The sequence below is a fragment of the Mixophyes fleayi genome, chromosome 1 (assembly GCF_038048845.1).
Source record: "Mixophyes fleayi isolate aMixFle1 chromosome 1, aMixFle1.hap1, whole genome shotgun sequence".
NCBI classification, from domain to species: domain Eukaryota; kingdom Metazoa; phylum Chordata; class Amphibia; order Anura; family Limnodynastidae; genus Mixophyes; species Mixophyes fleayi.
In genome coordinates this window covers 461,026,854-461,049,915 of record NC_134402.1, presented here as the reverse complement: position 1 = coordinate 461,049,915, position 23,062 = coordinate 461,026,854, and the positions used below count along the sequence as shown (strand labels likewise).

Genomic DNA, 23,062 nt, shown 5'->3' with positions numbered 1-23,062 from the left:
GTGTAGTTTCATTTTAACATTCCTTTGAAAAAGCCACAATTTCATAAGTGTGCAAGGCTTTTATTGACAATCACATTAAGTTTATGCAAAGAGTCAATATTTGCAGTGTTGACCCTTTTTTTTGAAGACCTCTGTAATTCACCCTGGCATGCTGTCAATCAACTTCTGGGCCACATACTGACTGATGGACGCCCATTCTTGCCTAATCAATGCTAGGAGTTTGTTCGAATTTGTGGGTTTTTGTTTGTCCACCCGCCTCTTGAGGATTGACCACAAGTTCTGAATGGGATTAAGGTCTGGGGAGTTTCCTGGCCATGGACCCAAAATTTCAATGTTTTCATCCCCGAGCCACTTAGTTATCACTTTTGTCTTATGGCAAGGTGCTCCATCATGCTGAAAAAGGCATTGTTCATCACCAAACTGTTCTTGGATGGTTGGGAGAAGTTGCTCTTGGAGGATGTTTTGATACCATTCTTTATTCATGGCTGTGTGTTATGGCTGACGGCAAGTGTCATAAACTTGTAGAACAGGTCACAGAGGTCTTCACCTATAGCAGCCGCCTTTCCCGTAGAGCTGAACGCGCTCACAGGTACTCGGATGCCCCCAGGTCTTAAGCTCAAAGTAGTACAAGTTTATAACCCTACCGCAGCGCAGGCAAGGTCCAGGTGGAAGAATAGCAAGGTCCAAACGGGCCGAGGTCAAGGGGTACCGCGGGTAGCGGTGGTGTAGTCCAGGCAAAAGGTCAGGGCTGGCGGCAAACAACAAATCCAGGTAACAGGCTGAGATCAAGGTCACAGGCAATTCAGCAGAGTCCAGTACACGATCCAAGGTCATACACAGCAAGAGCAATCCAAAGCCAGAGAAGGGGAACAGAGCAGGGAGCAGGGAGTGTGCACAGAGCAGGAACTATAACCGGCAGTGAGGCCCAGTCCTCACTGCCTTAAATACTATGATGGACAAATCAGAAGGGAGGAGGACAGGCTGACAATCAGCCTCAGGAGGCTGCTAATTAATTACTAGCTGGAAACTAGCATAGGTCATATCACAAAACCAGGAACATGTATAAATGACAAAGAGAATCAGGCGAGAGCTCCCCCTGGAGTTGGAGGATGTCCTTACAACCTCCACAAATATAACAGTGCATTGAAACTAATGCACATGCTCGGCTGCTACCTCACGCTAGGATGCGGCGTACTGCTGCGGCTCGTAACACTGTGTTCTTAGTCAAAATTGTGAGTGAGCCCACTCCCTTGGCTGAGGAGCAACCCCACACATGAATGGTCTCAGGATGCTTCACTGTTGGCATGACACAGGACTGATGGTAGCACTCGCCTTTCCTTCTCCGGACAAGTGTTTTTCCAGATGCCCCAAACAATCTGAAAGGGCATTCATCAGAGAAAAGGACTTTACCCCAGTCCTCAGAAGTCCTATCCCTGTACTTTTTGAAGAATATCAGTCTGTCCCTGATGTTTTTCCTGGAGAGAAGTGGCTTCTTTGCTGGCCTTCTTGACACCAGGCCATCCTCCAAAAGTCTTCGCCTCACTGTGCATGCAAATGCACTTACACCTGCTGCTGTCATTCCTAAGCAAGCTCTGCACTGATGGTGCCCGATCCCGCAGCTGAATCAACTTTAGGAGACGGTCCTGGCGCTTGCTGGACGTTCTTTGGCGCCCTGAAGCCTTCTTCACACTATTGAACCTCTCTCCTTGAAGTTCTTGATGATCCGATAAATGGTTGATTTAGGTGCAATCTTACTAGCAGCAATATCCTTGTGTGAAGCCCTTTTTGTGCAAAGCATTGATGACTGCACGTGTTTCCATGCACAACGGTTAACAGAAGAAGAACAATGATTTCAAGCACCAGCCTCCTTTCAAAGCTTCCAGTCTGTTATTCTAACTCAATCAGCGTGACAGACTGATCTCCAGCCTTATCTTCGTCAACACTCACTTGTGTTAACTAGAGAATCACTGACCTGATGTCAACTGGTCCTTTTTGTGGCAGGGCTGAAATTCAGTGGAAATGTTTCTTTGGGAGAAAGTTCATTGCCATGGCAAAGAGGGACTTTGAAATTAATTGCAAGTCATCTGATCACTTTTCATGACATTCTGGAGTATATGCAAATTGCCATCATAAAAACTGCAGCAGCAGACTTTGTGAAAAATAATATTTGTGTCATTCTGAAATCTTTTGGCCATGACTGTACGTGGAAAGTCATTATGGGGTAATCTGAGGTCACATGATCTTTTACTGATCTATACTAAGGAGACATTATCTGGCTACAAATCCACCTACCCTCCTCTATACTCAGTCAATCAATAACAATATTGTCAGTGACACCTACAACCTAATAGCTGAAATTGTATAAGATTTATTTGAGTAATAAATGGGTGAGTAGGTTTCCAATGTTGTTGTTGTTTTTTTATTATATTAATAATAAAATACAGTGGAACAGTTACGCTCAGGGTTATCAAGACAATTTTGAACATGTATATTTAGTTTTCACTTCTTTTATAGAGAAATGATACTATTGCCAAAAATATTAATTACCATTGCCAAAACGAAACCCCCTCTGGACAAGGCTGACATTCCATTTATCATTAATCTAGATCTTATTTTTGGCTTTTTATTTTTGAGCTAATATGTCCTTGGACATTGTCTGGTTATTGTGAAATAAAGAAAAAGGTCTTAGAACATTTCTTCCTTATTATAACTTGTTTTTCTCTATTGTTGAATATATTTTTTACTTTTTTTTCTTGAAAAAAAAAGGTCACATACTTTTCCTCTTAAGAGCACAGACACATAAACTTAGGTTAGTTCTGTATTAGTAATATATAGGTTTTGATAATTGGTAATATAGAGTCTTGTTAATTATTGCTTCCATAATTCCGACCCTTTTCATATACACAAAAAAATGCACTTTTTCATGTGAATATAATTAGTTAAATGGGAGTATATATTTCTGTCAGCTTTATGCTTTCGGGTTTAGGCTCAGTTTTCGCAAGTCTTTGTATACAACACAAACCACATTGAAACATGCATAAAGAAACAATATTGCTACTATTATGACCAGAATAAATTTCAGACAAGAATACAATATGCTAGATAACCATTTTCTAAGTCCAGACATCCATGTGCTTAGATTTAAACATGACCATAATAAATCATTTTCAGAGTCTTTATTATAATTTTGACACCGAAACTCCTCCTTCATATTGTGAGCCTCATTCATATGATTAGTAATTACAGTTTCTGGATCAGAAGTGTCATTGGTCAGGTAATTACAACAATGAACACCAAGTTCAGTCTCAAGGGTTAAACAATATCCTCCTGTTTGAGCAGTTGAACAGTCCAGGGGGTAAATGTATCAAGCTGCGATTTTGAAAATCCAGCAATTTTCTCGGGTGAGTTTAAATTCGCTGATGTGTTAATCGCAGCAAATCATGGACTGATTTTTCCCCACTATAGCTATACAAATCTCCAAATGTATAAAGCTGAGATTTATAATGCCTGACCCAGTTTGAACTAAAAATTGACACAACATACAACACGCTGCTTTCTATAGGTGAGATTGCAAAACACATCACTGTTACACTGCCTATCTATACAGTCGCAGGTCCCGGCGGCTGTCTAAAGTTTAAAAATCCAAGCATCCAAGCACTATTAACCCTAGTGCTGCCAGATTGCTGCTGGTTGCACGAAATTCGGGGTTCTTCCAATGTTCAGGCAACCAACACGAGGCAAACCAGCCAGGGTGTGTGGCACTATAGCAGGGGATAAGCGGGGGCCCTCCTGCCATAATGACAAACCAACCATGCAGTGGGTGTAGGGTAATAACGTCAATGGTATGTAAAAAAAAAAACAGGCACCATTTTTGATTGTAGAACTAGAAGTTCCAGCCAGGCCAGGCTGCCCTAAAGAGTCTGGGCATGCTGATGCTTGTAGAACTACAAGCACCAGCATACCCATGTCAGCCAGGTCATGCTGGCACTTGGAAAACTACAAGTGCCAACATGGCCTGACACCCATGCCGTGCTGCAACCTGTAGTTCCTCAAAAAAAGTTAAATAATCCACAATACCCTCATTAAAACTGCTACATTTTAATAAAAATAATATATTATTATATAATATATAATAATATATGTCCCAAAATATTTGTAATTCCAGTAGTCCATACTTGAAAATATCTTCTGTTCTTCGGGTCACATAGCTTGGCTTGAAGTCTTCTTTTCTTCTGGTCAGAAGGACCCCCAATTTATAATTCCATCCAGAACTTGCTTTACGTTGATTACTTTGCTTGTATCTGATACAAGAAACACATCGCAAATTAAATAAACAAAGCCGTAAGCTCTATTTATAGTCTAAGGGAAATTCCTATTCTGTCATGGGAAACCCAAAAGATGAAGACATCAGATTGGTGAGTATTTGGGGTTTTATTATTTTTAATAAATATTTGTGGTACTAAAGAGGGTGTGTTGTGTATTTATTGAGGTTTTATTATTTTTATTAAAATTTAATGCTTTTAATGAGGGTGTTGTGGATTATTTACCATTTTTTTTGTGAAACTACAGGTCGCAGCAAGGCATGGGTGTCATGAGTTTGCTGGTGGTTGTAGTTTTAGAAGCACCAGCATGCCCAGACTATTTAGGGCAGCCCGACCTGGCTGGGACATGTAGTTCCACAATCAAAAATGGCATCTGCTGTTTGTTTTTTGTACTGTCGAAGACGTATAATTGGATGAACAAAAGTATATTGGTTAATATTGTTTTACCGAGCGATTGCGATCAGTATGCCACATTACACGTGCCATGGCACGATCATGCGGTAAAATACGTACGCACACATTCGCACTCTCATATTTAGTTATTTATATATTTCATATAATAATGGTTCTATTCCACAATGTTTTATGAGCAGATGGTATTTAGTTTATAGTTATATTTATATATATTAAGGTTATATGTACACTTTAGTGATATTTAAGGTTCAGGTAACAGGAAACATGTCATGTTTAGTATCATTTTAATCCCCTATTCATCAGCAGTTGTCCGGTTCATTCGCCGAAGAGATCGCATATTGCATACTCTAGTTAGCGATGTTAGGGAATAAATGTTTAAACTGTTTCTGACTGTGAATTGTTAATAGACTAGCTTAAACTGTTTTCTGAGCAGGAGAATCATATGGAATGTTGACCCTCACCCTTGGAGGGGGTTGTTTGAACTAGCCTATGACCTGTTTACACTGGACCCTCCTGAAGCCTGGGCCTATAGAACCACGTCATCTGCATTGTCTTCTCTGTAACACTGAGTGTATATAATATAGCTGTGCTGGCACTGGCTTCAGTCATTCTCTGACCACAGTATTCTGGAGTGAAGTACTGTAAACTGGTACCAGTGGAGCGTAGCTTTTGCGCAGAAGGGCGCAGCGGTATGTATGTATATATTTAGCACATGCCCTTGTGTTTCAAACTCCCATTGTCCTATAGATTGTAAGCTTGCGAGCAGGGTTCTCTTACCTCTCTGCCTGTATGTATTGCCCAGTATTGTCTTATCAATGTTTATTCCCAATTGTAAAGTGCTACGGAATTTGCTGGCTCTATATAAATAAATGTTGATGATGATGATGATTTGGTATTGGCTGTACTGTATTATAATTATGTATTGAACTGCTTAATTTTGCATCTGCTAAATAAATTACTTTGTGCTTTGGAAACACAAATCGCCACACTTTTATTTCCTAATAATATATTTTTATTTAGGCTAAAATCGCCAGAGTTCGCCATGTAAAACTTTCAACCAATCAGAAATCAGTATTGGTGTGCAAATGACGATTTTCAGCTAAACACCGGCGAGTTTGCTACACACGGGTGACTTTGAAATTGGCACAAATCGCAAGAAATTAACAGCGATTTGGGAGATTATACAATAAATCCCTACTTAATACATATAGCGACTTGGGTACTCAAATCAATGGTTATCTCCCGCAATTTGCCACAGTTTTAAATTGCTGAAAAAATTGGACCTTGATACATCTACTAACCAATGTTGTAAGAGTTAATTGTCTGTAATTCATAATGATAGGTTTCATCATAAATTCTAGTCACATTATCAATAAACCCTGCCAAACGTTCCATTTTATATTGATTAGTTATAAAGTTATTAGTGATATTGATAAATGCCAAATTTCCATAAGTAAACATATTACCAATGTTTATACCAATTTTATATCCTACGAAATTGTTCATGAGTGGAACATATTTTATATTAACATTTTCCCTTTTCTTTCTAAACACGTACTTTTTTCCAACTCATGTGATTTTGTATAAAACTGAGGAACCACTGTCTCTAAATTGCATAATGCTTCAGAATTTATATGCATATTTTCCAAATATATAATAAATGTATTCTAGTAAAAGAAATGAAACATGATATTTTTTAATACCATGGTTGAGCCTGACATACCCAAATCATCATCATCATTTATTTATATAGCGCCAACATATTCCGTAGTGCTTTACAATTGGGGACAAACATAGTGAACTAATAAACAAACTGGGTAAAACGGACAAAGAGGTGAGAAGGCCCTGCTCGCAAGCTTACAATCTATGGGACAATGGGAGTTTGACACATGAGGTTAAGTCTACCTTTTGCATTGCACCCAGCCAGACTGCAAAGGGAAAAGTGACTCATAAGCTAAATGATCCCGTCACACAACAATGTTGGTCAAGGGGTAGTTGTCTTGTGTGAAATTGTGTAACGGATGGTAATAGGGTAATGTAGTGAGGTTAAGAGGGTGGTTGAGGAATATTATAAGCTTGTCTGAAGAGGTGGGTTTTCAAGAACACTTGAAAATTTGTAGACCAGAGGAGAGTCTTATTCTGCGAGGGAGAGAATTCCATAGAGTCAGTGCCGCCCGAAATAAGTCCTGTAACCTGGAATGGGAGGATGTAATGAGTGTGGTTGAGAGACTCAGATCTAGTGCAAAACGGAGTAGGGAGATATTTGGAGACAAGAGAGGAGATGTATGTTGGTGTAGCTTTGTAGATGGCCTTGTAGGTTAGTAAAAGTATTTTATATTAGATTCAGTAGAAAACAGGCAACCAGTGTAGAGACAAACAGAGTGATTCAACAGAGGAATAGCGATTTGCAAGGAAAATCAATCTTGCTGCAGCGTGCAAAATAGATTGTAGCGGTTTGACCAATAAGGAAGGAATAGCAATAGTCAATGCGGGAGATGATAAGTGCATGAATTAAGGTTTTTGCAGTGTCTTGCATGAGATATGTGCGAATTCTGGAAATGTTCTTTAGATGTATGTAGCATGATTTAGATATAGAGTCAATGTGGGGAACAAAGGATAGGTGTGAGTCAAGGATTACACCTAGGCAGCGAGCTTGTGAAGTGGGATTTATGGTCATGTTATCAACAGAGATAGAAATGTCAGGTATGCTCTTGTTGGTGGGTGGGAATATTATTAACTCTGTTTTAGAAAGATTAAGTTTAAGTTGGCGAGAGGACATCCAAAATGAAATGGCAGAAAGAGAGTCAGTTACATGGAACAACATAGATATTGAGGTATCAGGAGAGGATAGATAGATTTGAGTATCATCCGCCTAGAGATGATACTGAAAGCCAAAGGAACTTATTAAATTTCCAAGAGAAGCGGTATAGATAGAGAACACCAGAAGACCTAGCACTGAGCCTTGTGGTACTCCAACTGATAGAGGAAGCGGAGCAGAGGTGGCCCCAGAGAAATTAAAAGTGAAAGAGCAATTAGAAAGGTAAGATGAGAACCAGGATAGAACAGTGTCTTGAAGACCTAGGGATTGCAGTGTTTGTATGAGAAGAGAGTGGTCAACGGTGTCAAATGCAGCCAAAAGGTCCAGGAGAATTAGGAGAGAGTAATGGCGTTTAGTTTTAGCAGTGATCAGATCATTGACAACCTTAGTCAACACAGTCTCTGTGAAGTGTTGAGAGCGAAAGCCAGACTGAAGAGGATCCAACAGGTTGTTTGTGGAAAGGAAGCGTGTGAGGCGAGTGTAGGCAAGTCTCTCTAGAAGCTTGGAGGGGCATGGGAGCTGAGAGATGGGTCAGTAATTTGAGAGAGAGTTTGGGTTGGAATCTTGTTTTTTTAGAATAGGAGTAATCACTGCGTGCTTGTATAATGATGGAAAGATGCCAGTAGAGAGCTAGAGATTACAGATTTTAGTTAGAGGTGATATGAGCACAGGAGACAGGGATCTACCAATTTGCGAGGGAATAGGATCAAGAGGACAGGAGGTAGAGTAGGAAGATAAGAAGTGAATAGAAATTTCCTTCATTTGTGGGGTCAAATGAAGAGGGTGTCAGAGGGTAGTGGGAAGGAATTGAGCTGATTGCTTGTCGAGGAAGAGGATACCATTTCTAGTCTGATCTTATCAATCTTGTCCTCGAAGTAGGAAGCAAGATCCTGGGCATTGATAGTAGATGGAGGGTTCGGGGTGGGAGGATTGAGAAGAGATTTAAATGTGTTAAAAAAGGCTTTTGGAGTTAGAAGCCTGAGCATAGATAAGAGATTGGAAGTATGTTTGTTTTGCAGTATCCAGAGCATTTTCGATAGGAGCGGTAGATAGAAATATATGTGAAGAAGTCATTAGAGGTGCGAAATTTACGCCAGTAACGTTCTGCTTTACGGGAAAGTTTTTGAAGATTTTGCGTTGCTTTAGTGTGCCACGGCTGACATTGAAGTCGACGTGTAGTATGTAGTGTTGCTGGAGCCACTTGATCAAGAGCTGTTGCTAAGGTTTGGTGAAAATAAGGTACTGCCATCTCAGGGGAGGAGAATGTAGAGATATGGGAGAAAAGGTGTTGAAGAGAGGTGGAAAATTGTTGAAGATTAATAGAATTAAGATTTCTGCGGTTATGAGGAGGCTTGGTAGAGTTAGACAGTAGAGAGGTTAGAGCAGTGGGGGTGAGCGTGTAGCTGATAAGGTGATGATCCGAGAGGGGGAAGGGTGTGTTAAGAAAATTAGAAAGTGAGCATAGTCTAGAGAAAACAAGATCAAGGCAGTGGCCATCCTGATGAGTAGATGATTCAATCCACTGGGAGAGGTCAAGTGAGGAGGTTAGAGAGACTAGTTTGGAAGCAGCTTTGGAAGGTGGGTTATCAAATGGGGATATTGAAATCACCCAGGATGAGGGTGGGGATGTCTGAAGATAAGAAGTGAGGGAGCCATGCAGAGAAATCCTCAATAAATTGTTGGTGGGCGCTAGATGACAGGAACACGCATAGAGAACGGGTTAAAAATCTTAACAGCATGTACTTCAAAAGATGTGAACGTGAGTGATGGGACATTTGGTAGAACTGTGAACGTGTACTGTGGGGAGAGAACTAGTCCAACCCCACCGCCTTGTCTGCCTTCAGGTCTGGAGGTGTGGGTGAGATGGAGGCCACCATGTGAAAGTGCTGCAGGTGTGGCAGTGTCTGATTGCATGAGCCATGTTTCTGTTATTGCCAGAAGGTTGAGGTTTTTTGAGAGGAAGAGATCATGAATGGAGGTAAGTTTGTTACAAACAGAGCGTGGATTCCAAAGGGCACATTTAAAGGACTTTGGACTTTGGAAGAGAGGGGAAACAGGTGATGTGTTTGAGGTTTGCAATAGAGCGTTAGGGTTCTGATGTATGTGTGTTTGAGGAGTGTAGGGGACCCGGATTAGGTGATATATCTTCAGCTAATAGAAGCAGAGAGAGAGAAAGATAGGTAAGGGGATTGTAAGATGTGTGACCTTTTATTTTCTGGCGACAAGTGGAGGCTTTACTTGTTAGAGATAATAAATAGGACAACAGTTCATGGGTGTTAACTAGAGGTGAGTGGAGTAATGCAGGTGCAATGCGGACAAATGTTTGTGTTGGTGGAGGGGTGAAGGATGTTACAGTCCTAAAGATAATGCCATGAAAAGAGACTAAGAAAAGCAATTTGTTGAACATTTTGATAAAAGAGTAAAAGACAAAAAGTTAGGAGATTTTAAAGAATTACCTATTTGCAGTGTTCAGTAGATAGACAAGTATTGCAGAAATAGACTGGAAAATGTAGCTTATTCCTGAAAGTAATCAAATGTTGTCCAATGTTTGTCCACCTCTGTGGTCTAACTGTGCATTTTCGTACACTTTGTGAGAAAACCCACTTAGTGCAGAAAACACACAAACGTCTCACCCCACATACGTCACCCCATAGACTGAAGCTAAGATGTAGTCAGACTAATTTAGGAATACACTACAGCTGTGCTAATTGTGCAGCTAATCAAAGAAAAAGAAAACATTTGTCACTTGGCTAGAGGAGGCCAGATACCGATCATAAATTAGCCATCAATAAAAGACTCATGCCAACCTAAGTTAGAGCTGATAACAATTTCCTATAACATACTTTTTAAACACATAGTTGCAGAGATGAGATACAGAAATTAATGTAGTTCTGAATAGTAGAAGCTGGACATACCTGGAGATGAAAAGAGAAGAGAAGGAATGATGGTTAGTTGCTGTGTTGTCTGTGCATTTTCGTACACTTTGTGAGAAAACTCACTTAGTGCAGAAAACACACTAATGTCTCACCCCACATACGTCACCCCATAGACTGGTATATTATGTCCTTTGTCTGAGTCTAGTTTTATAATTAATTTTATAATAATACATAGTGCATTGTGTACATTTTTTACTCTTAAGAGATTTGCTGGCATACCTTTCAAACTTCGTTGCAGCTGTTTTAAGTTCTATCTTTAATTTAGCTTTCTCATTTTCTCTAATTTCTAAATCTCTGTCTACATCAAAAGTACAAGGTTCTTTACATTTAATTTTGGCATTGTAATTACTGTATTACACTTATTCAAACTAACTCTTCCTAGTTGGAGTACTTGTTGTGCAAAGGCGGTAGTGTATATACCTGATGACGTCCATATTTGAGGTGTTATCGTTTTAACCTCATCTATTGTTTTATTAAAACAAAAAGGAATTTGTTCAGTTATATGTTGTGCTAAAACTATATCCGGTGGTTTAGTCACGTTATATGTATTTTCAACAATTCAACCACAATCGTTAAGATTACAATTTTGTTCTTGACATTTTAAATCAGGACTAATATGTGTCAATTCTTCATAAGATACCGGAACTGGTGACATTGGTATATTTTACTCAATAGAGGAATTTTAGTACACGCCCAACAATTTCTCCTAACATTTCACTAAGCGCAGCATGTATACGGTCAACTGGATATTCTTTCTTGTAATACTCATTATTATCAGAACACCATCTTATGCAACTTTCTTCTGGTGGAGTACCTCAATACTCAAAAACATTTTGGAATTGGTGGTAATCCTTTACAATCTTCTGAATTCTCTAGTTTTCCTTGTTAGAAAACAAGCAGAAATGATCTTATTAAAATCATCCTCATCTAATATATCAGCTGGGCTATCACTCCCCCAGTTCCTCCTCAATTACTCTCCAAAAAATATATTACACCTGTTAAGACTACAGCTTTCATTGTTCCTATGAGACAGGCAACAAGGTTGAAGGTTCTTTGCGTCATAAGTTGATAACCATGTAACTGATTATACATCATCACTTCCATTTTTATTGAAGAAGTCTTTTAGATGTAACTCAGTCTCTTTATGTGTGTTCAGTTCTGAGTCTTTTGGTTCTTTGAAGTTTAGGGGCTAGATTTACTAAGCTGCGGGTTTGAAAAAGTGGGGATGTTGCCTATAGCAACCAATCATATTCTAGCTTTCATATATTTAGTACCTTCTACAAAATGACAGCTAGAATCTGATTGGTTGCTATAGGCAACATCTCCACTTTTTCAAACTCGCAGCTTAGTAAATCTAGCCCTAGGTCTTTGACCTGTTTGTAATGAGAACTGTAGATCCAAGTGTTTTTCTCTGCAACATTTACAGCTGTATCAGTTGTTAATAAAATGTGCCATGTACCATCCTATAGATCTGTAAGGGATCCAGAGCGTAAGATATTTCTCACCAGAACATTGTCTCTAGGTTATATCTTTTCTTCAGGCACAAGAGCTGAGTTTGGTTGAATGTCCTTCTGGGCCTGCCAAAGCTTCTGCAACTGTTTAGACAACTGTATGACATATTAAACTGTAGATCATGATACAGAGTTAAGTCAGTCTGTGGATGAGTAACGTATCTTGGCTGAAGTACAAATAACAGTTCATATGGAGAGAGATTTAATGGAGGTGTAGGTGTGATTCTAATACTATGGAGCACTAAAGGAAGCGTTTGCACCCCTGCCATTCCTGTTTCTTTTGTAAGCTTGGCTAGCCTATTTTTGATTACTCGATTTATTCTTTCAATTTTCCCTGATGCTTGGGGGTTATACGAGGTGTGACGTTTTTAATCTATTCCCATCATGTAATACATTCTTTGAAACACTTTTCCTGTGAAATGAGTTCCTCTGTGACTCTCTATGACTCTGTGTAAACCATATCTACATATAATTTCTTGCAATACCTTTTTAGCAATAAACTGTGCTGTGTCTAAGGCAGTTGGCCAAGCCTCAACCCAGCCGGAAAACAAAACTGTACAAACTAACACATACTGTAACCTTTTCACCTTTTTCAATTGAATAAAGTCGATTTGCAACCTCTGAAAATGTCATATTAGGCAAATACCTGACCTTAGGCACTGTTTTTTCTACATTGTTTTTAAAACAAATAATACATATTCACATTTAGACTTAGCAACTGTTGTAAATTATGTTATCTGCAACCACATGTACTTTCTGCAAGAGCTGGTAACAACACTTTTAGTGCTACTGGTCTATTCTTCACGTCTATTTTTAGTGTAGCTTTTCCATTTATTAATTTAATTTAGTGTAGCTTTTTCCTGAGAGTGTCGCAAAACACATTTGAGTCCCCATGACAGTGTCATAATAAATAATCAACTGAGTCTGTGATTGTAAGTTTGGTTACCTGAGCTGAGTGTAAGCCTAATGACTTAGCTTCAATTACCTAATCTTGTGTAGTGACTGCACATCCTGTCACTAGCGAACCATCATGTGTTTATCTATGACAACTTCCATCAATGAAGAAAATTAAACCTGGATTCTCCAATGGAGTCACAGAAATGCCTGGCCGTACAGAAAAAGTTTGACTCATGTACTTCATACAATCATGATCATTGTTTCCTAACCTTCATCTTGTGAGATTTTAGAGGGCAACAATGTAGCAGGATTGAGATTCTGACATTTGTGTATTATAATGTTAGTAGGAGTTAATAGTGCAATTTCCCATTGTGAAAACCTTGCTTCAGAAACATGTCTTGGTCTGTGCACTATTCAGGAGTTGGGCAACAGCATGATGTACAAACAAATGTAACCCACACTGCACCACAATATCTTGTGTATTTCCACATGAATAGCTGCTGCATGTATAGACCTTATTGCCCATCTAATTGTGCACATCTATGTTTTGTGTGAATCTATGTAAGGACTCCTAAACATCTTAAACAGTGTTCTCATGATCAGTATAGTAAAAATAAAAACAATTCTTATAATTGGGAATGTCTAATGCTGGGGTAGAGGCAAAGAGTCTTTAATCTCTTCAAATGCCTGAATCATCATCAGCTATTTATATAGCACCACTAATTCTGCAGCGCTGTACAGAGAACTCACATCAGTCCCTGCCCCATTGAAGCTTACAGTCTAAATTCCGTAACACACACACACACACACACACACACACACACACACACACTTAACCAACTAGTATGTTTTTGGAGTGTGGGATCAAACCGGAGCACCCGGTACACGCAAACACGGGGAGAACATACAAACTCCACACAGATAAGGCCATGGTCGGGAATTGAACTCATGACCCCAGTGCTGTGAGGCAGAGGTGCTAACCACTGAGCCACCATGCTGCTGAAAATCCTGGTATCCACTGTTGACAGAATTGTGCCATACCAAGGAATGAGCGTACTGCTTTTCTTTTTATTTTGGAGTAAAGGGTGTTTAAGAATCAGACCCACCCATTAAAAAAATCTAAATATTTCTGGCCATGTGTCAAACAATTTAACCTTGTCATTTTAGAACTGAATTTTCTCCCTGAGTACTTCTGCAAGAAAACACAGTAGTTGTTTAGTATCTTCAAGAGAAGTCTGAAATGACTTGGAACACAGCAGAAAATCATCCACATATTCAGGACAGAACCACCTGTAGGTACAAAAGATTGCAAATTATTTCTGCAAACATTGTGAAAATAAATTCTATAAAACTTTGTGAAGACGAGTCCAGGTATACTGATCCCCCTGTAGATGAAAACAAAAAAGAGAATATTGTGAATAGTTCTTAGTAGCATTAAAATAACACTGCACAAATATCTGACTGTATTCTGTATCAGAGATCTGTATGAAAATGCAGGGCGGGTTTCAAGAGACTGTGCTTGGTCTCAGAAATTTTCATATGCTGAGTTCAAACCTCCTCTTGGCATGGGAATAAGACATCCACCTCGTTCCATAGGACGAGAGAGATGGGAGGAGAGACATCTTTGTAACATGGAGAAAAAAATACAAAGAAACAAAAAAACTGACGCAGTCAAGGATCCCATTGTGAAACATTGCACAGATGCCATTCAAAACTTATATCTTCAAAGCAACTCCTTTCTGATAATATGTATGCTAATAATACTGACAACTAACAGCTCATCCCCCATCTTGATGTAAGATCGTAATTCTTAATCCATCCATAAAAAAATCCTTTAATCATAATCTGGACATCTTCAAAATATTTAAACTACCATATTCTTTAACAAATTTCTTTTATAATATTTAACAACTGTTTCTGATACAAATACAAATTATACCTGTTATTATTCCTAGTGCATTCAGGAAGCAGCAACAGAAGAATAATAAACCAAATGACTTTATTCAGGCAAAATACATAAACAAGGATTCAGTTTGTGGGATATGCGGATTTCCAGGTAGCAGTCTAAACAGGTATAACTCAAATCCACAGATATGAGCAAAGGTGATAAATGGCAGGAAAGTCCACAGAGCAACAGGTTCCAAATAATGGCAGGTACAGTTAAATAGCAGGGACAAGTATAATGAGTTACCCAAGTCCAGGAGGCACGAGCCTGTCCAGGGAAGCAGACAAACGGAGTCCAGTGACCAAGAAGAGATCAGAGCAACAAGAGTTCTAGCAAAATCCAATAGCTAGGCAGAGGTCCGGGTCACAAGCAAAAAAGCATAGTCCAGTAATCAAGCAAAGGTCAGGGCAACAGGCAGACACGCAGGGTCTGGTAATCAGGCAGAGGGTCACAACAGGAGATCAAACAGCAGCAAATCAGAACAGGAACAGGGATAAACAGGAGACCAGCAGCAGCCAGGTAAAAGCGATGAGCTGCACTGAGCACAAGTTGAGGCAGGTATTAGATGCTGTGACACAGGTGCAGTTCTAATTAGGCAAGGAGGTTAACCACTACAGGCATGGTGCAAACCTCAGGAGCAGAACAGCAGCACCTCTGGTGGATTAAAGGTACTGCTGCCACATACAAAACATAGGCAGAGTCGTAACAATACCCTGTTGTGGAAATACACGCTTTTTACTGAATCTGAAACTGCTTAACTATCTCTCCTTGCCATTCTGGAATTAAAGACAATGACACATTTTTCTCATAATCCAGGTACAACGCCTTTAACTTTTATCATCTGTGTCAGGAACCCCTCCAGCCAGTACAACAAAACCCGGAATCTGCTCCGAAAGTCTGGTGTTCACTGGAGCCCCTAGTGGTGGGGACAGACTTGGCTGCAGACAGACAGAGGGTCATGAGATGTGTACTGACTGGGGAGAACCCAGGGATATTGTGAAATAGCATACAGCGGTGGTGAAGTCCAGGCAAAAAGGTCAGGGCTGGCAGCAAACAACAAATCCAGGAAACAGGCAGAGATCGAGGTCACAGGCAATACAGCCAAGTCCAGTACACGGTCCAAGGTCATACACAGCAAGACCAATCCAAAGGCAGAGAAGGGGCACTGAGCAGGGAGCAGGTAAGTATGCACAGTGCAGGAACTATAACCAGCAGTGAGGCCCAGTCCTCACTGCCTTAAATACTATGATGGACAAATCAGAAAGGAGGAGGACAGGGCTGACAATGAGCCTCAGGAGGCTGCTAATTAATTACTAGCTGGGAACTAGCATAGGTAATAAGATAACCAGGAAGCATGTATAAAAATATAAATGAACCAGTTTAAATAATATGAGAGCTACCCCTGGAGTTGGAGGATGTCACTACACCCTCCTGTATCTATGCAACAAGGATAATCCCAAAGAATAAAACCAGAGCATAGAAATAGAGCACGCGCCCGGCTGCTAGATCACGCCAGGATGTGGCGTACCACCGCGGCTCGTGACAATCTGACCACATTACTAAGACAAGCTGTTTCCAATCTTTGTAAATATACACATAAAACACACATCTGGAATGCACATCACATGATCATCCTCATCATCACCATTTATTTATATAGCGCCACTGATTCTGCAGCGCTGTACAGAGAACTCACTCATGATGAACTTAAAAAATCAGAAGCATAATTATGCTGCTGAGAAATTTAACACTAAGCTTGATCTTTGTAATAAGATGCATTTATCTATAAAGACTTTAAAACAAAATTTGATTACTGTACAAGTCTCAACAAAAACTACAAAAAAATCAGGCTGTCTTTATTACACAAATACACTTATTTACACATACACATATTTACAATTATTCTAAGATCAGGAAATGTTTTCACTATGGATTGTAAATCTTGTTTGTGGCCAAGGTGACGGTAGTGGAACATTTCTATCTGGGTAGTTTTGTGATCTAACACCTGGGACTGAAAATACGCTCTATGAAATTCTAACTCTTTTGTCCGTTCTTGTGTCTCCTGTATGTTTTATCTACAGCTGTTCTGCCGTCCACTATGAGTTAGTAGTAAAGAATGCAAGGGCTGTATATTCGTCCGACGTGCTCACGAATATACAGCCCTTGCATTCTTTACTACTAACTCATAGTCTTCTGCTTTATGAATTTTATACAATTTAGACTGCTCATTCCAATACTGTAAACATTCTAACTGTTTTATTCTTCACTTTGCTCTTATAAGATAATTTTATCCCTCATTACATCTGGAATTCATCACTAAAAGTTCCAGTCTCTGTAAAACACATTTTATGACCTCTTATCACAGTCTCTGACATAATCAGAATTAAGAGTCTCCAGGATTCTATAGGCACACATTGCCTCCGTGCAATTTGCCCTCCTCTCCTTAGCAATAAAATATCCCATCCTGATTAGGGACTTTTATTTTTGTTAATGTTAAGGGATATGTTTATCGTGAGAATAGGCACCTTTACTCACTTATTAACTTATTAACTATTCCAATAAGTTCACAGAGTATTACATAAAATGCCTTCTGTCAGATATAGGTGATCAGTCTATTCTGCAAAAGCACATTAAACAATAGCACAAATTACCACCACCACAGAAATATTTCCAAAGTTTTCTGCAAAACACATTACATTAACAACAACACATTTAGCAACTTAGATGATTCCTAGGTATCAACTTCAGCAATCAGTTGATCAATTTATTTTCCACTCACTACCTCAACCATAAAATCATATAAATTATACAAGTTAACCTGTGCATGATACTCATGCATTCTAGTCAAATCAAGCTACTTAAGGTGTTAAAAAGGTTCTTGTCATGCATTTGGGCCATAGCCCAGGCCTCAACCACCAACCACTCCCCACTGTCACCCCCGGCAACCACCAACCACTCCCAACTGTCACTTCCCCTTCAAGAAATATATATATTTTTTTTAAAAATCTTTATAAACACTTTTAACAATTAACAAATTAAATTAACAAATTAAAAACATCTTAGTATACCAAATTTCAGCCCTTTCTGAATTTTTTTTTCCACACACACTAAGAATTTAGTAGGTCAGTGTATAACTCCGCCCAGCAGGTGGCGCTGCAGCTTGGTTTTATTTTTTCCGCACACACACACACACACACACACAGACAGACAGACTAACACAGGCCACTAGACATTTATATTATAGATATGATACTCACCGAGTACAGATGGTCCTTATTGACCTCAGGTGATGGTCCCTCCTGTTGTGGTAGCGATGAAAAAAACGTCTGATATGTGAAGCCCGTTGGATGAAGGCCTCCAATTTTGTAAAAGATTTCTTTGAGTAATAAATAGATAAGTAGGTTTCCAATCAATGCTTTTATTTATTATTATATTAATAATAAAACATAGCGAACTGAGTGGAACAGTTACGCTCAGAGTTATCAAACCAATTTTGAACATGTATATTTAATGTTCACATCTTTTATAGAGAAAGGATACTCATTACTGCCAAAAACAATAATTACCACTGCCAAAACCAAACCCCCTCCGGAGATGGGTGACATTCCATTTATCATTAATCTAGATCTTTTTATTTTTTGAGTTGATATGTCCTTGGACATTGTCCAGTTATTGTGAAATAAAGAAAAAGCTCTTAGAACATGTGTTCGTTATTATAACTTGTTTTTCTCTAATATGTAATATATTTTTGACATATTTTTCTCTAAAAGAAAGGTCACATACCTTTCCTCTTAAATGCACAGACACATATATTTAGATTAGCTCTGTATTAGTAATATATAGGTTTGTAATTGGTAATATAGATTTTTGTTAATTATTACTTCCACATGCATTACACAGTTTTATTCTTTCAGTTATGACTTTATGGTGAGTGTGAGGCTGGAAATGACAAGAAATTACTAATCCAGATACCTCATCTTTATTTAGGTTACGGGGCTGTCGTCTGACCTCATCCTGCTGTGATGATCTCCGCTCTGTTCTTATTACACACCGGTCTCTGATCAGACTGGATCTGTCAGAGAACAATCTGCAGGACCCCGGACTAAAACTTCTGTGCGAGGGACTCAGACATCCAGACTGTATCCTACAAGATCTTGGGTAAGAAATGTTTTAGTAGTTATATTACTGTCCTCTCAGTACAAGACATGGACCACACAAGGCAAAGTCTTAGAAACATTACCTAGTGTTATTTCCATTTATGTCAGCTGAGTATATATTTATGGATCTATTTTACTATTTATTAACTTACAACCTTTGCTTTGTTTCATTAGAAGTTTTTTTTATCTTAATGTGTTTTTTACATTAGTTATTATTATTACTAGTTATTCAAATCTTTAGACGATCTCTGAAGGCCCATCTCTATTATTAGAGCTTACCTTATCCCCGATGATACTACTCACCCTAATGCAGCCTTACACCTGTCCTAATGTCACAGATCCTATGAATATTTAGTGGATCCCTTGTAGCTGCCAGATGACATTGCTCATTCAGGGGCGCGGAGTCTAACGGATAGGTGGTGTTCACCAGTGACCCACGCAAGAGGGTATGGACTTGCTGCCCCTAGCCAGCAGGTCGCGTTCCCCTGGATGAGTGTTGGCAGAGTAGTAGGCGGAGCCTGACACGGAGCAGAGATGACGGCAACTCAGAGAAGTACTGAAAGTAGCAGCAGAGAAGCTGACCTAATAGTAGTGCAGAGCAGCAGTTCAAATAGAGATGATAGCGGAGTAGAACTTAGCTGATCCGAAGATGGCAACTCAGAGCAACAGCAGGTGAATTCCCCTGCCGTGCTCTGAGTTACCATTTACGGACCAGCTATTCTACCCTGCTACTGCCTCTATTTGAACTGCCGCTGTACCAGTGACTCACCTGCTGTTGCTCTGAATTACCATCTTCGGATCAGGTAAGTTCCTCTCCGCTACTGCCTCTATTTGAACTGCTGCTGTACCAGTAATTCACAGAGAGTGAATGAACTCGAAGATCAGGCATCGGACAGGAGGAAGTGGGAGGTTTAAATAGTTCTCCAAAATGCCAGGACCAATAGGGAATAGGCTTGCACATGCGCCAAACTGATGGTAGATGCATCCAAAGGTGTGATCAGGATACCGGAATCACCGCTTACAGAAGGAAGGTAAGACCGCCGGTGCCCATCCACGGGGCCAGCGTGTGACAGTACCCCCCCTTTTAGAAGTGGACACTTAGCGGTGATCTTGCGTGGAGATCTGGCGTGGAACTTCCGTAGTAGTGCAGGGGCATTGATATAGGAAGCATTAACCCAGGAGCGCTCCTCAGGACCGAACCCTCTCCAAGCCACTAAATATTTCACTACTCCTCTGGAGACTTTGAAATCCAAAATTTGAGTAATCTCAAACTCTTGTTGTTGAGAAAATTTGGGTTCTACAGAGGATGGTGTAGTTGAAGAAAACCTATTGATGATCAGAGGTTTCAGGAGGGATAGGTGGAAGGAGTTAGAGACGTGGAGCGAGGGAGGAAGCTTCAATTTGAAGGAGACTGGGTTGATGACCGTAGGATCTTACATGGGCCAATGAACCGAGGAGCAAACTTCATCGAAGGCACTTTAAGGCGGATGTTCCGGGTGGATGAGAGCAGGTACAGCCTGACGTTTTTTGTTTGCTGCGGTCTTGTAACGGATGAATGTCTTTTTGAGCTGGGAGACAACCCGAGACCAGGTAGAGGAGAAGTTTCATAGAAGTTCGGCAGCGGCAGGAACATGGATGGGAGGGAGGGCTGAAAACCTGGGAAGGATGGGATGTAGACCGTAGACAATAAAGAATGGAGTGGAGGAGGTAGACTCGTGGAATAGATTATTATGAGTAAATTCCACCCATGGTAAGAGGTCAATCCAATTGTCTTGATTAGCGGAAGAAAATACTCTGATAAAGGTCTCAAGGTCTTGGTTCACCCTCTCCGTCTGGCTGTTGGATTGCGGATGGTAAGCGGATGAGAAATTAAGTTGAACACCCAGAGCCTTGCATAGTGCCCGCCAGAACTTGGATGTAAACTGGACCCCTCTATCTGAGACGTTCTCCTGTGGACATCCATGTAGCCGAAATATTTCCTTGATGAAGTGCTGTGCCAGGATTGAGGAGAAAGGTAGCTTCACTAGAAGTATAAAGTGGGCCATTTTAGAGAAAGGGTCTACCACGACCCAGATGGTATCATGCCCTTTGCTGGTAGGAAGGTCAGTAACGAAGTCCATACTGATGTGAGTCCAGATTTTGGATGGCACAGAAAGTGATATCAAAGGACCCATGGGAGCAAGGTGGAAGGACTTGTGCTGAGCACAGATATTACATGCAGCAACAAAGTCCTTGACATCAGTACGGAGAGAAGGCCACTAATAGGAACGTGATACCAATTCGTAGGTTTTGAGGAAGCCAGCATGGACAGAGAATCTGGAGGCATGGTGCCAGCGCAGTAACTTCTTTCAAAGCGCCTTGGGAACAAAGGTTTTTCCCAGAGTAGGAGATGGAGAAGTAGAGGTAGCCAGGAGACATTTGGGATCCAGGATGGGATGAGCAGACGGTGGATCAGAATCTAGAGTGCAGTCAAAAACTCGGGAGAGCGCGTCTGCCCTCTTGTTCAAATGGCCCGGTTTGAAGGTCACACGGAGATTGAAACGGGAGAAAAAGAGCATCCACCGGGCCTGCCGAGGATTGAGACATTGTGCAGTCTGTAGATACAAAAGGTTCTTATGATCCGTAAATATAGTAACCACATTTTGAGCTCCCTCCAGGAGATAACGCCATTCAGATAATGCCAGTCTCATAGCCAGTAATTCTTTGTCGCCTATGTTGTAATTCTGCTCGGCAGGTAAGAATTTCCGAGAGAAAAAGGCGCAAGGCAGCAATCGGCTGGACGAGGACCGTTGAGAGAAGATAGCTCCAACGCCAATTGCTGAGGTTTCTACTTCTAAGAAGAAGGGTTTGGAGACATCCGGCTGTCAGAGAATAGGAGCTGAGGAGGCCTTTTTGTCCTGTTTTTCCTACTGTATGACGCTGTGAAGCACTGTGACATCTGTGATAACAATAATAATAATAATATAATTCTTGGACAGTTTACTGTCACATTAGGTATTTGGAGACATAGACAGGTGGGTGACACTTGTATTCCTCATACATAACGGTATTTAGAAGCAACTTTATTACAGTAGGAGTCATTTACGAAGTAAGAACCACAGTGTACATGTCGTTCCTTGTGGATTGACTCATTTTTAAAAAACCTCTGTCTTAGTTAGATATACACTATATGAACTAAAATATTTGGCCACACCTGTTAAATATTGAATTGAGGTGTTTCAATCAGACCCATTGCCAGAGGTGTATAAAATATTGTATGTCCTGTTTTCCCTCCTGGATGGCACTGCAGAGCACTGTGGTGTCTTTTTACGGCAATAATAATATAATTCCCGGACAGCTTGCACTCACATTAGGTATTTGTAGACATGCACAGGTGGGAGACACTTGTGTTTCTCATACTTATAAAAGTGCCTGCAGTACATGGAATGTCAATCTGAGGTATTTCTGGGATAATCTGAGGTCACAGGGTCTTTTACTGATCAATACTCTAAGGAGACGTTATCCGGCTACACATCCCCCTACCCTCATCTCTGCTCGGTAAATCAATAACAACATGTTCAGCGACATAGACCTACTCTGTGTTGAAATTTTATATTATTATTATTATTATTATTATTATTATATAATATATAAATGATTTCAGTTTTTTAACTTACAGTTTAAACCTTTATGATTAATAAAAAAAACCTTTTATAAATGATGAGAGAAATTTTAATTGAATATATAATGCAAATTCAGTTTATCTGTGAATGATCTTTATTTCATCATCATCATCATCATCAGTTATTTATATAGCGCCAACATATTCCGTAGCGCTTTACAATTGGGGACAAACGTAATAAACTAATAAACAAACTGGGTAAAACAGACAAAGAGGTGAGAAGGCCCTGCTCGCAAGCTTACAATCTATGGGACAATTTGTTTATTAATATGTTAACAGGAGTTGAAAATTATCTTTATTGATAAACAAACATGATTGTTTGTATTGTATTTAAATACTCTTCCCTGTTAGTCACTACCTCTGATGAATCCATAACCACATGGGCAAACGAGTCAGATGAT

The 23,062-nt window shown here is 39.9% G+C and overlaps 1 protein-coding gene across 8 annotated transcripts in view; it reads left to right on the top strand.

Annotated features, from left to right (window-relative positions):
* The window catches only part of LOC142102719 (NACHT, LRR and PYD domains-containing protein 3-like), a 175,939-nt gene that overhangs the window by 130,806 nt on the left and 22,071 nt on the right, over positions 1–23,062 (top strand). For 5 of the 8 annotated variants that reach the window (XM_075187356.1, XM_075187357.1, XM_075187358.1 and 2 more), the window contains one exon: positions 18,831–19,001. The exons of 2 other annotated variants lie outside the window; for them this stretch is intronic. In XM_075187356.1, the coding sequence (XP_075043457.1) occupies positions 18,831–19,001 (171 nt within the window). Of the gene's footprint in view, positions 1–15,659; positions 15,868–18,830; positions 19,002–23,062 lie in introns of those variants that run through there. One more of the 8 variants, XM_075187360.1, reaches the window with a different exon arrangement.